At 48.1% G+C, this 14,717-nt stretch overlaps 1 protein-coding gene across 1 annotated transcript; it reads left to right on the forward strand.

The window, feature by feature from the left end:
* The first annotated feature begins 674 nt into the window (after positions 1-674).
* On the forward strand, positions 675-13,294 carry sae1 (SUMO1 activating enzyme subunit 1). Its single transcript, XM_036536786.1, has 9 exons — positions 675-909; positions 2,883-2,994; positions 3,590-3,763; positions 7,542-7,687; positions 7,778-7,877; positions 8,013-8,118; positions 11,244-11,388; positions 12,090-12,159; positions 13,120-13,294. The coding sequence occupies exons 1-9, from the start codon at positions 809-811 to the stop codon at positions 13,210-13,212; spliced, it is 1,047 nt and encodes a 348-aa protein (XP_036392679.1). The 5' UTR covers positions 675-808; the 3' UTR covers positions 13,213-13,294.
* Positions 13,295-14,717: the final 1,423 nt, after the last annotated feature.

Here is a 14,717-nt window from a genome sequence, read left to right on the forward strand (position 1 = left end):
CAGCTAGGTAGAAGTATGATGAATATGCAAAATATCAAAACGTGTGGAATACCGCATTATACATTTTGTCCAGTATTCTCTTGAAAAATCTTGTTAAAGCGAACATGTGTCTTTTTGAATACAAATTCACCAAATATACTGACACGTTAGGGTGACAAGATGGATATATCCCTCTATCAATATATTACAGCGTTTCTCAGAAGTGTCAGTCCCCGACGACTCCTGTCTATTTGAGGCCACCTTCTACAGTAAGGCTTGTTAACCAGGAGAGCAGCTCTGCAGTTTGGGCATATTTGTGACTCTTGATTACACCGTCACCACTGTCAACTTGACTCCTTGGTCAGAACAGTACATTGCCTTGCTTGTCTTCTCAGCAATATGGGATTAAAGCAGTACAGTACTCATATTAGTTCCAAAGCTGTTACATTCATTTCCTGGCCAATAACACAAATAAAATTACAATGAGAGACGCCAGGGGCTGAACCAGGTTTTCCCAAGCTTCGTATTTTTGCAGGTATACCGAAGCAAAATAAGAATGACATGCAGAAGTCGGTTGTTAACACACCCCTCTGGCTTTATGAAGGAATACTGACTCGTATCATATGACGGGACGCACTCATCACGGCTTCAGAGAGCGTACGTACACAATGATGTCATCATTAAGCGTCCTTTCAAACTGCACGCAGCGGGACTTTTGTTGCTGAAAAGAAAGGGAGGAAAGCGTTGGATGTGTAGAGAAATTATTTATCTAGTGGCTAGCAAGTTTTCACGTCCCTTTCCACAAGTAGGATAACTTTAAATATTCGAAATGATAGACATGGTTGAAAGGGAGGACCCTATTATTAGCGAGGAAGAGGCTGCCCAATATGATCGGCAGATTCGACTGTGGGGTCTGGATGCACAAAAAAGGTTTGGGGATATCTAAAATACCTTGCTACCTAGCGCACAAGTCATTTTGGCCGCTGGTTAGCTTACTATCAAGCGAAATATTTTCAGTTGCAATATATTACTGGACGTTAGAGTATGTTCTTACTTTGATATACTACAGAAGAAAATATGGCCAGTGTAGCTAGCTAAGTCTTTCGTCACAGTCCATTCATTCTATTGATGTTTTTTGCTCGCGGTTAGGGGTTGCCAAATTAAGATACATTGCTGACTGTTAACCAGGCCAATAATGACAGCATAGGTTGCGTACTAAATTTCCCCCTTTTCTCCTCGGTGACACCTGGTAGCTAGCAATCTAGCTAATAGATCGCGTCTGATTGAGGCCGCGTAGGAACGCAACCAAGTCTTCGTGGCCAGGTTGAATGTCTACAGTGTGGGCGTGTTTTAGCCGCTTAATTTGATATCATTACCATCGTCAACTTTGCTCCTTTGGTCAAGTCGTAAGGATTGAGCACCAGGGAAGTCCACAGAGCACTGCAAGCTCGTTGCTTAACTTGTGGGCTTGTTAAGCAGCAGTTTTAATGAAACCAGAGTCACCCCAAGCTGCTGCATTACATGGGTTATCGCCTCTTACGAAACCACACTTTAGTTCCTGTAAAAAACGGAAAACACAGCGTGAGAAGTCATTTCTTTTGGTTTCTGCAGAGACTGTGTAGCTATCATATATCAATTCGTATTTTGTTGGCATGCCGAGTGTTTTCCAATGACCTCTGAGATGGCTTCTCCAGCAGCGCTCCCTGTGGGCCAAGATAGTGACGCTGTAAACAGCGGGGTCTTGACAGATCACTGAACAGTCATTTTAATCTTAACGGCGTTTATATGCTATGGCTGTGAATCAAACCTGCACAAGGGCTCAGTTGTTAAGGTTTATTGTTTTCTAATAAATATTAAAGCTGTGCAAGAAACTATATTGCACATGGTCAAAATTACAGTTGGGCGAAAAGGCGAATAATCGTTTCTCAGTGCGCACAGTATTACGTACAGATTATGGAAGTGGTATCTGCTGTTTTTATTGCTGTATGTGTGGCAAATGTAGTTGAAATCGGGTAACACAGAATATGAAACTCTTTCAAGTATCGTTACCCATAGAGTATCACATTGGCTGCAAATGCTTGGGAATTCACTTCTGGATTACACTGAAAGAGGAGCAAGATTTTGAGAGTGTAATGGGGTTAGGATGGAATGTAATGAGAGTGTAATGTAGTCAGATATATGGATAAGGTCCAACCCAGGTAAACATTGCCATAGAATCTATAGGATTACATCACTGATTGATTTCCTGCCACTTCTGTTTCAAATGGACCTCACTTAATGCCTCACTGATTTCATTAAATTCCCTGTTTCATTCAGACATTCCTGACTGTTCTTAATTGATATTTAAGCATCTGATGGTAGGATAAGATTTGCAGTTTTGAGATGATTATTGGAAATGGTTGAAGTTTTTTATGTTTCCTAATTTACCAGGAAGTCCTGTTTAGACCACATACTCTTCATGAACTATGGCTGCATCCTGTTTTTTTTTTTTCCTTACAGTGATGAAATCCCTGAATAATCATAATCTTATTTCTCAATATCCAACTAGACATTTGGTACAGGTCTAGAATTGCTGCATTGAGAATAAGTCATGTACAAACATGTAGAGGATCTGTACACGTGGTAAATTATGCACAGTTTAGCTATTAAGTATCTTAGGTGACATTAATGACTGTTGGTTGTTGAAAATCTAATGACTCTTCTTGTTATTTATCTTATATTTAACAGTCTCGATCATTTTTCATTTGTGACTTCAGTTTTGCATTGCTTGTGTCACAGGCTGGTTATGTGGATAATTATTGTGAATCCTACATAATCCTAATTATTATTCTCCATTATCTTATGCGTTATTAGAATTTGAAGTAAAGGTATGATGTAGCTGCTTGTCTCTGTCTCTCCCCCAGGCTGCGAGGATCACGTGTGCTGCTGGTGGGCCTCAAGGGCTTGGGGGCAGAGGTCGCAAAAAACCTCATCCTGGCAGGAGTGAAGGGGTTAACCATGCTGGACCATGAGCAGGTATTGGATGGTGAACAGAGCAATAGTGGCTCTGAGCACTAGCCTTGGGTCAGTTTCAGTTCTTTGTACGAAATGGCTGGGGTCAGGGATAGGTAGGACAAACCAGATCTGGAGCTGTGTTCAGGGGTGCAATGTAGTAAGTTCAGGCATACAGAACCGCCATTTGGTCATTCATTTGGCTTTATTAGTCCAAATGTTAATATGATAACCTTCATTACATGTTCAAACCACAGGTGGGGCACAGCAGTCCTACAGTTTAGCAAGGTGCCTAACCCTGAATTGCTCCAGCAAAATCTAACAAATCTTGTCTTCTTCAAATGCTGCTTTCTGGCAGTGTTGGTCTTGTTTCTGCCACAATCCTTTCATCTCTGTGGTAAAACGGGGGAGCAGCAAGACACATTTCGCTCAGCTGACACACGCCCTGCTAGAGATGGTTATCCACGGATGTAGAGAAAATGATTTGGGTGATGCAGGATGTGGGGACTCTATTATTGTGGCAAGAACTTTAGTAATCAGCTGGAGTTTTGATGATAGCGCTGACCCTACACCCCAGAGAACAAATGGCACGTGTGTCCTCTTTCTTTGCATCCCCAAGGTGACGGAGGAGTCCAGCCGAGCCCAATTCCTGATCCCGGTGGGCTCCGACGGGCAGAACCGGGCCCAGGCCTCACTGGAGCGGGCGCAGTACCTCAACCCCATGGTGGAGGTGAAGGCGGACATGGAGAGTGCTGAGTCCAAGCCGGACGAGTTCTTCCTGCAGTTCAACGCGGTGAGTTGAGCATCGCTGTGCAACAATGTCCGAGTGATGCTCACAGCAGAACAGTTTGGCTACAGCAGTTACTTACAGGTGCTTGTTCACTGTGGATCATGTCCTTTCCCTTAAAATTCTGCCTGTTTTGTAGTGTAGAGCAGGAACCAGGCTGGCATGAGCTGGAGCACATCAGCACAGTACACCTCTGTTGCTTTTCCTTTACATTGCTTACAACTTGACCTGTAGCCTATGATGTCACAGTGAACTTTGCTCCCTACTCAGTTTGAGATTACTGCCAGGTTTTCTGTTGAGGTCCAAGGCTAGTTTTTTAGGAGAAGAAAAACAGCCTCCTTCTTACTTCTAGTCGCTCCTGGCTGTTTGCTGTGATTGCGAATGGCACAGTATACAACACAGTGGAATAGCCCCACCTCTAGCCATCTCTACTCTCAGCCGGTTTGGAACTAGGCGAGCGCCAGTGAGCTCAGCACAGCTCCGCACCTCAAAACAGGTCTTATAAAAACAACCACAGCCTGAACTGAACTGGCCCCAGTGCTACAGGGAAATAAGGTGTTAGTGTGAGAGATGCCTCATACCTGAGAATGTTGCATACACCCTCACAGATGGTATTGTAGTGCTGATTAGTGATTCAGACCACAGGAAGTCACGTACACATGGTCATGGTATTGTAGATTGTGTAGTTTTGTATCACCTGCAAGAAATTAATCTTTTTTTTTTTTATTTGGCAATAATACTGAAAACAACGAAAAGTTTTTACTTTTCTTTTTTATTTTTTGCACAGAAGTTAATGCAGGCAGCACAAAAGTAACATATTAGCATTCATGGCTGTGTGTCTATATATATTGTTCATATGGTTTTAGACAGATTTTTTTCAGCGGTTTGGAACAGCTGCTAAAAACACTCTTTGCTCTGAAATTGCTGAGGGCTTTGCAATGGTAGTGCAGATCGTTCTCCTTTACTTACTTTACCCCACTAGGTGGTGCTGTTATGCTGTAGTCCAGATCTCTTTTCCCTAGCACTGACCACTAGTGACAGTGTGTTGTTTTGCATCACTAAGGCATTGTATATGTTTATGTACAATGTTTTGTCTTTTTACAATACATTGGATTTGAATAAGTTGCATTATCACGTAAAGAGAGGGTTTTCAAAGTTGCGTGCTGTTGGGGACACGACAGCGTCACAGTATATACGGGCGGCTAGCGCCTCACCCAGACCATCCACCTGCCATGACGCATGTCTGGAAAAACTCTCACTCCAGAGTTTCCCCACTTTATGCCCTTTCCTCTGATAAGTTGCGTAGCGCAGCGCTGCTGTTAAGGTTGAAACGCCTCATGGGCACAGCAGAGGATTAAAGGGACGACCAGTGGGGATAAAAGTGGCGCAAAAAAGCGCAGCGTGGTAATTTGAGCCTCGCAGTAGCCGCTCCTCTCTGTTCTGGTAGCCGCAGCCTTTGATGTGCGATCAAGGCTCTCGGTCGTCCCTTTGGTCCATAATTTATTTCCGTCGCGAGGAAGCCGACTGAAAAGAGCGAGCGCCAACACCCCCCCCCCCCCCCCCCACCCCACACACACACACATGCCCTCCTCCCACACCCCAATCGCTGCGTGAAAGATTAATAATGCGGGCCGGGATTACAAAGCGTGGCGCGTACCCCTCCCCGCTCCACCGCCGCGGCAGACACCGGCGGAAACGTCCCGGTGGGAGAGAGAGGGGAAGTTCAGCGAGAGGGAGGGAGGGGGAGCGGCGCGCGTACACCCGCCCGCCAAAACAGCGCAGTGCTGTCATCGCCGGCGCGAGCCTAGCTCTGCCAGCGCGTGTGTGGTATGCTGAGTGGAGGGTACGGAAAAGTCGAAAAGCTGCCCTCGGTCTCTGAGAGCCGTTGAACCCCTGTCCCGCTGCCATTCCACAACACAAAGTATCGGTTGTAGTGACACGGACAGTGTAGCTTGATTAATATCGGCATAGACGCTGAATGTACAGGTTAGGCTGCTTCTGATAAACATTGGTATATTCTCTGTATGCCCCCCACCAATTATAACTTTGAATCAAAGGGAAGCGTGATGCACATGGAGCTGGATGGAAATGTGTCACGGCTCCCCCATGTGTTTTGAGATTCTGAGCCGTCCCAGTTCTTAATTGGTGAGGTGCTGATGTGCCTGTGTGAGGCTGGCTCATCCCTTTCATGCGTTTCCATTGATATTTCTGTGCTGTCCGTAGAGACTTCAGTGTGGCTTAATTGGCGCGCGCTGGAGAGCGAGTGTGGGCTACGTCGCACAAAGCCAGGGCTGTTAAGATATTCATCAGCTTCCCACAGCGCGCAAGCGAGTGGCCAGACCTGGCAATTGAGAAAGTGTCTGTGTGAGATGAAAGAATGGACTGCCCTTGCGTTTCCACCCCCCCCCCTTTCTCTCCTCCTCTCTCCTTTACTCGGCCTCCCTCTCTCTCCCCTTCTCTTCTTCCCCTCTCACTATCTCTCCTTTCTTTTCCCTCCTTTCTCCCTTACTTTCCTTCATCTCTCCTGCTTTTCTTCCTCCCCTTGCTCTGTTTATTTCTCCCTCTTTTTCACTCCTCCTCCTTCTTTCCCTCCATCTCCCTCTCTCGTTCCCTCTCTTCCTTTTCCCTCTCTTTCCCTCTCCCACTCTCCCCCTCTCCTTCTCCTCTCCCCGCCTCCCTGTTGCTAGGCTCCATTGTCCGGGCGGGCTTTGGAAAGCCCCGGTCCCGCCCCCCTTTCCGAACAATCCAGCCAGTGTCAGTGGGCACAAAGGAGGCGCCCAGGGCCTCCACAAAGAGGCGGCGTCCGATCCGTGGAATGGCCCCGAAAGGGAAGGAAGCGCTATGGTCAGACAGCCAGGCCCTTTCCTGCAAAAGACCCCCTGCCGCAGGTCTCCAGGCGCTTCCAGTCTCTTAGCCTCAGATCCTAACAAGCAGCGCCAACTGCAGAGTCACCCGCTAATGACCTTCCGTGTCCAAAACCAGGCCGACACGGCCGCATTGTTCACAGCTAATACCGCGCCGCCTCTCCCCACATTGCGGTCACCTAGCTGTCTCCGGCCTTGACAGCTTGGCTACCTTGAAGGGGACGGCCTGGCCAGTCGCCCTGTCCCATTTGCTTCAGTAATGGAGCTTGTGTGACAGTGTTCTTTGTTGGATGCAAGCTCCAAGGCCTCATCTAGGGCCCACTGACGTGGTTTTCTCTTTCACGAGGATCGCATTAGTGAACACATAAGAACATAAGGTGGATTCTAAACTGAAGTTGGGTCCCCCGCCCTGTTGTCCAAGTGGCACATCATGTCTCCGGTGTGCCAGGATAAGAGGGGCAGATGTACCCAGGCGCCCACCGTTATCTCCATCCTACGTAGGGGAGGGCCAGGTTTGTAGCGCTGGATAAGATGGCCCCAGCCCTGTGGTCAGTTACTTGATAAAAGCTATCCCTTCCCCACCACCAAATACAAAACAAAGTTGTTTACCCTCAAAATCATATTGTGTTTACTAAAATGTGAAATATGCAATGCACAAATTCCACACCGTCCCACCCCCACCCCCACCCCCACCCCACCCCCCAGCAGTTTCAAGTTCCATATTGCAACTGGGAAACCCCTTGCTAGAGTGTTTGTGGTTGTATACAGTGCATACTGTAGCGCCATCCCAGCCCTCCTTGGAAACACTGGAGCTGTTGAAGTTGAGGCTAACACTAGACAGTCCCCTTGATCTCCTGATGCGAATGGAACACAGCCTTTGTTAGTGAGTGTGTTCTTGCTCTGTGTCCCTGTAAACCCAGGTGTGTCTGACCGGCTGCTCCCGTGACCTCATGGTGCGCGTGGACCAAGTCTGCGCCCAGAGGAACGTGAAGGTCTTCTGTGGAGACGTCTTTGGTTACCACGGCTACATGTTCTCCGACCTGGGCCCGGAGCACCACTATGTGGAGTGAGTGCCTCCTCCGTCCTCTCTGTCCCTTTTTCATGCCTGACCCTTTCTGCTCGGTAGCCTTAAGTTGCTCGTTTTTCACATCTCCAGAGAGAAGCCCAAGGTGGCGAAGCCTGCACAGGAGACCAATGATGGGCCCGAGGCCAAGAAACCGAAGGTGGACCCCAACGAGACCACCATGGTCAAAAAGGTTACAGCACATTTCCCTCTCTTCTGTCGGTCTGCAAAATGTTGTCCTTTCTGGATCCCCTCTAATCTAGCTGTGCATTTTGATGTTCATTCAAGATGTTGGGCTCTCTCTCCCTGTTCTCGTCTCTCCAAGTAGACAGCCAGTTTCTGTCGCCTGAAGGAGGCTCTGGAAGTTGACTGGACGAGCGAGAAGGCCAAGGCCAGCCTAAAGCGCACCCCTGCCGACTACTTCCTGCTGCAAGGTGTTTCCTTCACTGCCAAAATCCCCTGTGGCCCAGCTTGCTATATCCCAGCATGCACTGCAGTTGCCGACGCCCGTTTTCTTTGTGCATGTTTGATATATGTGTCTTCAGCTGGATTATTGTAACACCATCCCTACTCAGTGGCAGGATGATTTAAGCTCTGTTGAGTTACTGGTGGACCAGTTACAAGTCCCCAAGGGAAAATGGCATGACGGCATGTGGGAACGAGTCAGGTTAAAATGCATTCACACAGAATCCAGTCGCAAGGCTGCATCGGCTCAAGGAGCTAACCGCATTACCGCAGCTGCGTGTAGCAACCAGCCGCGATGCTTCAGGGCTACATGGAAGCAAGCCCCAGTTCTTGGCCGTGTCTATGTAAGCTCCAGTAAGAAGCAGACGCCAGCAACCAGCCGACTTGGAAACGTTCAAAGGAGTCTACCTGCGCAGATTTCTGGTTCCGCGTCCAGTGAGGGCCTGAGCTGCACAGAATCTGCGTGCACAGCCCCATGTTTTTGTTTTGCTTTTTTAGGGCGGACTTTGCGTGCTCAAAAAACAGGTGCTTGCAGCTTGCCCACCTCCTCCGTTACGCTCTGCCATCGCCAAATATGGTTGTATGGTATTGTTGCGTTATACAGATTTCCTCGGGCTGTTTTTGACACGGCCAGGCTTTTATTAGCCCCCGCCTTTGCTTCCTCATAAAGAAGGTGGTCTTTTTTTTTTTCCATCACAGGCGTCCCATGGCTAGCCAAGTGTGGTTACACAACACAGCCGGTGACCTGAAAGCTATCCTGGCTGGGGCCGGCTAATATATGCACCTCTCTGTTGCTATTAATACCACCTGAGAACAAAAACATTTCCTACTCTTGTTTTTTGGCCCTCTTAAAGGTTAGAAAACTTTAAAAAAAAAAAAAAAAAAAGTGCCAGGTTTCTATAAATACGACGTTGCCTCACGACCGCCGCTTTGAGGAAGCACCATTTCCTCTCGGCCCCTTCTATCTCAGAGCGCTGATTCCGTTCCATTCCGGCTGTTTCATGTCAGCGGGAACGGCCATCGCTCACGGTTTAAAAGGAAGAGCGACACCAATCTGTTTCATTTCTGAACTTCTTCTCCCCTCTTTGAGGAATGCTCAGACACACAGGGTATTTCAGACGCGGGGGAACGTTCTCGCGCTTTTGAGCACCTTTATCAGAATATTACCGGAATGTTCCAGGAAATATTCTTTTTACAAAGTTCTACTGCAAGCGCACCCCTGCATGATGTTTTCAGTGGCAGTTGGAGAGTCCCTGTGTGCGTGTCTGTGTGTGTGTGTGTCTGTGTGTGTTTGCTGCGTGCACGCAAGGAGACATAGTTGGCTGCCTTCAATACCTGCATTTGAGTCAGCTTGTTTTTGTCAGGGTATGATGCCTGTCTGTTTGTCTGTCTGCCTCAGGCAACAGGGTCATTTCCTTGTGTGTGCCTGTCTGTGTGTTTCTAGCTGTGGCTCAGACTGTGCACTTCTCTCATTCAGAATGTGTTTCTGTGTCAGATCGTGTATGTGTGCGCACAGTTGTTTTTATGCGCCCGTGCGTGTGTGGAAATAGCAGTGGGTGGGCTCAACGGTGCGGTTGACGGACAGCCAGAGGCAGGAAGTGAATGGGGGGGGGGGGGGCATGAGGGAAGGATGGTTACTAAGGTCACGTAAGCTGTTGCGTGAGTCAGAGGGCACAGGTATTCCAGTGTCAGTCCGTCTTAACCGTCTCCCCTATAGATTTCCTTTCGAAGATCTCCTCCGAAGATAAGCGGGAGGAACGATCTCTTGAATGACGTACGCCCACATCCGTTTATTAGCTGTCGTTTCGGCTTCCTGTTTCACGTGGGACCTCAGTCAGGGGAGGAGGAGGCACGAGGACCACATCGTGTTAGCGGGCTGATCTGAACAGGCTGTTCTGGCGGGCCTGAGAGCGCAGCGCTTGAGGGAAGTGGGGATCTCACAGGAAGTGGTGTGCAGCCTCTCTGCCCACAGTGCGCGTCCTAAAAAGACCCACCGCCACCTCCCCGTCCCCGTTAGGCCCTCTGGGGCCCAGAGGCTCAGACCTGGGAGGATGGTGGCACCAATCCCAGACAGGCCACAGCAGCTGCGTCCTTGGCACACGGCGCTCTTCTCTGTATTAAACACCCAACCACATATTTCGCAAGGTCATATTGTATAAGTCAAGTTGCCAAGCCAATTAGAAGTAATTGATGTCGTCATGAAATGCTGTGGTTTTTACATTATCAGTTTTATTGCTTGTGAAAAGTGCTTATCCAGAAATGAGCTCCTTTGTGTGAAATGGCATTTTTAAGCGTGCGGGATCGGTATTTCAGAAGCCCTGAAATCCTCGGAATACAAAAGACTTCATACCACAAGTGTAAAATTGCAAACGTGGTTAGCACACTGCAGGCAGGGGATTATGGGACGTGTCCCGACCCCGGTTGCACCACAGGTATCCAGGAGGGTTGTTGTTGTATTGCTGCCTTCTGCAAAGTTGCGCAACTGGACCACGCCCTGGACCACGCCCGTCAGAAACTGCAGAGTGGAGTCAGGGATCGTGAAACTGGCAGCACCGGTCTGGCAGCTGAACTTGGTGCTTGTACTTGAACTTGTTTAACTAGGTTACGGAGCCATTTATAGCTCTTATCACATGAGTAAAAGGAATTCTCAAAATGAGTAAAACGAGTTTCCCTTCTTCCGACCAGTTGGCTCACGCTGTTCTGTTTCAGAGAAGCTGATTGCGTAATTGGGACAAAGGCAAGTTCAGCACACAGCTGTGCTCATTAAAGTGGCCCTCACGATCTAGCGTGTCAAACAGGACAGGCAGGGCACAACCAGGGTGAAAGTGTAGACTGGGTGTTTGGGAAACTGACTCACAAGCAGCAGGTCATGGGTTCAAATCCCAGCTGAGATGCAAAGGTCGATTAGGGAATAGCTGAACTGTGAAAGCCACAGCTTTTGCCTTTTGCTGGTATGTAAACTTGCGGGCAATTTAAGTAGCCTTAGGCGCTTGCTTCATATGGCCACTTGCAATTCCAACATAGCATGAAGGCACCATTTCCGTTCAGTTAGGTGATCCTCTTCCCTCCTTGCTCATTGTCCCTCCCCCTGCAGTCTTGCTCAAGTTTCGCACGAACAAGGGTCGTGACCCTCACCCGAGCAGTTTCGCCGAGGATGCCCCGCTCCTACGGCAGATCCGCGACGACATCCTGGAAGCCCAGGGGCTGAACAGTGACCTTCTCCCGGACGACTTTGTCACGTAAGAGAAGCCATCTTGGTTAACTCATCGTCACCTCCTCAATTAGTTGGGGGCAGGATTAAAAGCTTAAAATACACTCAGATGCATGTGTTTGAAGAGCACCAACATTCAGAATCAAACATTGATTATTACGTCTGGAAACAGTTTATGCATTGAACATTCTGCTTTTTCTCTGCTTAATGTGTTGGGATGCAAGTAAAATATGTTAAATTCACAAAATTCTGGATGGATACAGTTATACACATGGGTTAAGTGAGTCACGTGATGGCGACAGCCAGAATAAATGTCGGTAGAATAATTGTGAATGCGTTCTTTGGAAATGCAGTGCAACTTGCAGACACAACATCTGTGGTTTGATGTGTTACGACACAATCTCATGATTTTCAGTGTTGGTTACTTCTGTATTACTGTCTCCGAAATTACAAATGTGCGTGACAAGGGTTGAACTGGCGCTTTCCTGTTCTGGCTATTGATTCCTTGCATCATATTATCAACACCTTGTATTTGTTATGGTGTGCGAAATGGGGACATCAGGCTGTTTGGGACATCAGAAAGCTACTTCCCTGTGTCTTCCGAAAGACAGACTGATGAAATAATAATTTATTATTTAAAATATAAAATACTAATATTGTAGTCTCTTTCTAATGTGTAACTGCAGAACAGTGATGTCTGGGGGCACCTAAACTTTTGTATTTCTGCAGTTACTGTTTCTCTGAGATGGCCCCGGTGTGTGCAGTGGTTGGTGGAGTGCTGGGACAGGAGATCGTCAAGGTGAGACCCAAGGATGACCCCAGCACCCTCCCGACACACGCAAGCACGCACACACGCACACACAAAGGCAGCAGACTGTCCGATCTTTCACCATCGGGACGGCTCATTACCATCTCGCCGAGCGAGAGAACACACGATAGCACAACCGTTGACTGCGCTGGACTGCAGGTACAGAGGAAAGCAAACAGAACACGCGCAGATTCTGACGACAGACACGAGCGGCAGCTTTTATCGCGTCTGCAGCAGTCGAGCTGCCCGCTGCGGTCCGCGGTCACGGCGAGGTCTGCGCGGACTTGTCCGCTCGGGGGCTCTGGGCGGTGGAGCGGGGCCAGGCCCCCGTCCTCCCACTGCTCCCGTATGATGAAACCGGCTGCAACTCGCAGGCGGCCTGCCGTGCCCGGCCACCTGAGCCGCCGGCCGGAGCAGCCCCCTCTCCACGCGCTCCGGCCACGCCCACCCGGCAGCAGCTGCGGAGAAGACAGCCGCTGGGGTTACGTCCTCAAAAGACATAGGATAAAGGGCTCACTATTATTATTATTAATTATGATCAGTTGATTTGGCTAATTACTTTCCAAGTTGGTATTTCTCCAGTGTTACTTGTCTTTGGAAGCGAGCCAGATGGCCTGTGACAGGGACTGGCCATCTCTGTCATTTTTGTCATGAGAAGGCATGTTGGGGCAGTTACCAGTTTGAGTAACTCTGTGACCATGTGTCTCTGGGGTCGTTGGTTTGGTGCTGTTGCCGTGGTCAGTTATCAGCTGGACTGTCTGACTGCACATGACTGGGTCAACCCTCAGGACCATGTGCCATAGGACGGATTCTTTTGACCATGTGTGGTTGGGAACAACCATGGGCAGAATGAGTGACTTCACATGGTTAGAGTGACTAGACAGTCATTAGTCTGAGTGGCTTTGTGACCACATGTGGCTGGGTCTGACTGACTTTGTGTGACTGTTGCAGGCCCTTTCTCAGAGGGACGCGCCCCACAGAAATTTCTTCTTCTTCGACGGGCTGAAGGGAAGTGGGGTGGTGGACTACTTCGGGGCCAAGTGAACAGTCCGCCAGTCTCCAGAGTGAGGAGGGGACAGCGAGTTGTCCAGAAAGCACTGGGCATTGGGCTCATGTCCCAAATTCACCATCTCTCATTCTCAACCACTCAGGCCGCAGAACGGACACTCATTCATCTGGACGTGCATTCATCATGCAGTGTGCTGTGTCGGTCTGATAACGGGCACTGCAGCGTTCTGTGTTTGCGGGCTTAGTGATTTGCCCTTCCCCCCCTCCCCCCAAATGATACTCAAAGGAACTTTTTTCCAAGCAGACCTGGTGCTCTAAGTATACCATCATTTATGGAGACAGACTCACCCCCACACGCACAGCCGCAGTCATTTCCGGACATCAGATCCTTCAGCTTCATAACTTCCACCTTTGCCCGTGTTCTGGACGGACACATCCAGTTGAGTCCCTCATCGTGGGTCAAGCTGTTCCAGTCCTGTCTGTACTGCCACTCTGTCAGTCTTTGTGGACCGTCCCCAGCATACCAAGCACAGGAAATGTGTGTTATTTTTACATTTTGTAATAAAAAAAGAAAAATAAAAACTGTTTGCCCTGAGGAATAAACAGTTGCTTCTGTTCTTTTTTTTTTGTTCAGTTTTGGTGTGGTTATGATTTATGTTACTGATTTTACTAATGCCTGTATCCTCAGTAGCTTATGGAGTCAAGAAAGGAAACAGAGTTTTGAGCACAGTGCAGAGAAAGTAATTGCAATTACTGAAACACCTCAAGTTAAAGGATTGTGCCCTAAAACTAATGACACGGAGCCAGTCATTGTTCAGTAAACAGAAGAACATTTATTCATTCATTTCAGTGGTGCAGCTAGAGCATTGTTATGGTACACAGCTAGGTACAATCTGTCCTCAGAGGATAATTTAAGACCATGAATTACAGCTGGTCTGACAGTGATATATCTATTGTGACAATTTTGTCTTTGGTAGGTCATATGGTTCATTTCCATCAACAGAGAAGCTACGAAGCGATGGAGGTAGGAGGGAGAGAAGGGCAGTGGCAGTGAGAGAGAACAGGTCAGAGTTAAATGATACTCTTCATTTCCCAATGATTTTGCTATGCAGATTAGCTGTGCATCTTGCACAGTTTAAAGCATCTTTTCAGTGAGCTGCTGATTTCCATCTGGAAACCATGTGGCTCGACTGTGTTGTTATATGAGGAACTACAAAAATGATTGGTTCACCCTCTCATCCTTGAGCAGTGGAATTTGTGTACACCTGTTTCTAACTCCTGTCAGTTGTGTTCCAGTGTTTATTTAGCAGGCTCATGTAAATGCTAAATAAGCGTTTTTCATGTCATCTGTTTTTATAGATGTACAGTTACAGAAGCAATTTTGGTTAAGTGTATTGACCAAGCATGCAACAGCTGTGCCCCACCTTGTAACCCTGTGAGTCCAGCTCCCCAAGCATCGCTCCATGCTGCTGCTGCTACTGCTTCGTGTGTCTTTATTTTCAATAGTATGTGACAGATGTCCACTGCCTGATCTGGCTAAG

The sequence above is a fragment of the Megalops cyprinoides genome, chromosome 9 (genome assembly GCF_013368585.1).
Source record: "Megalops cyprinoides isolate fMegCyp1 chromosome 9, fMegCyp1.pri, whole genome shotgun sequence".
In the NCBI taxonomy this organism is placed as follows: Eukaryota; Metazoa; Chordata; class Actinopteri; order Elopiformes; family Megalopidae; genus Megalops; species Megalops cyprinoides.

Bases quoted from the DNA above. Each gene is read 5' to 3' on its own strand.
- sae1 (XM_036536786.1), top strand. From the start codon at position 809: ATGATAGACATGGTTGAAAGGGAGGACCCTATTATTAGCGAGGAAGAG. The intron at 7,688-7,777 runs GTGAGTGCCTCC...TCACATCTCCAG, and splicing joins CCGGAGCACCACTATGTGGA to AGAGAAGCCCAAGGTGGCGA. The intron at 11,389-12,089 runs GTAAGAGAAGCC...GTATTTCTGCAG, and splicing joins CTCCCGGACGACTTTGTCAC to TTACTGTTTCTCTGAGATGG.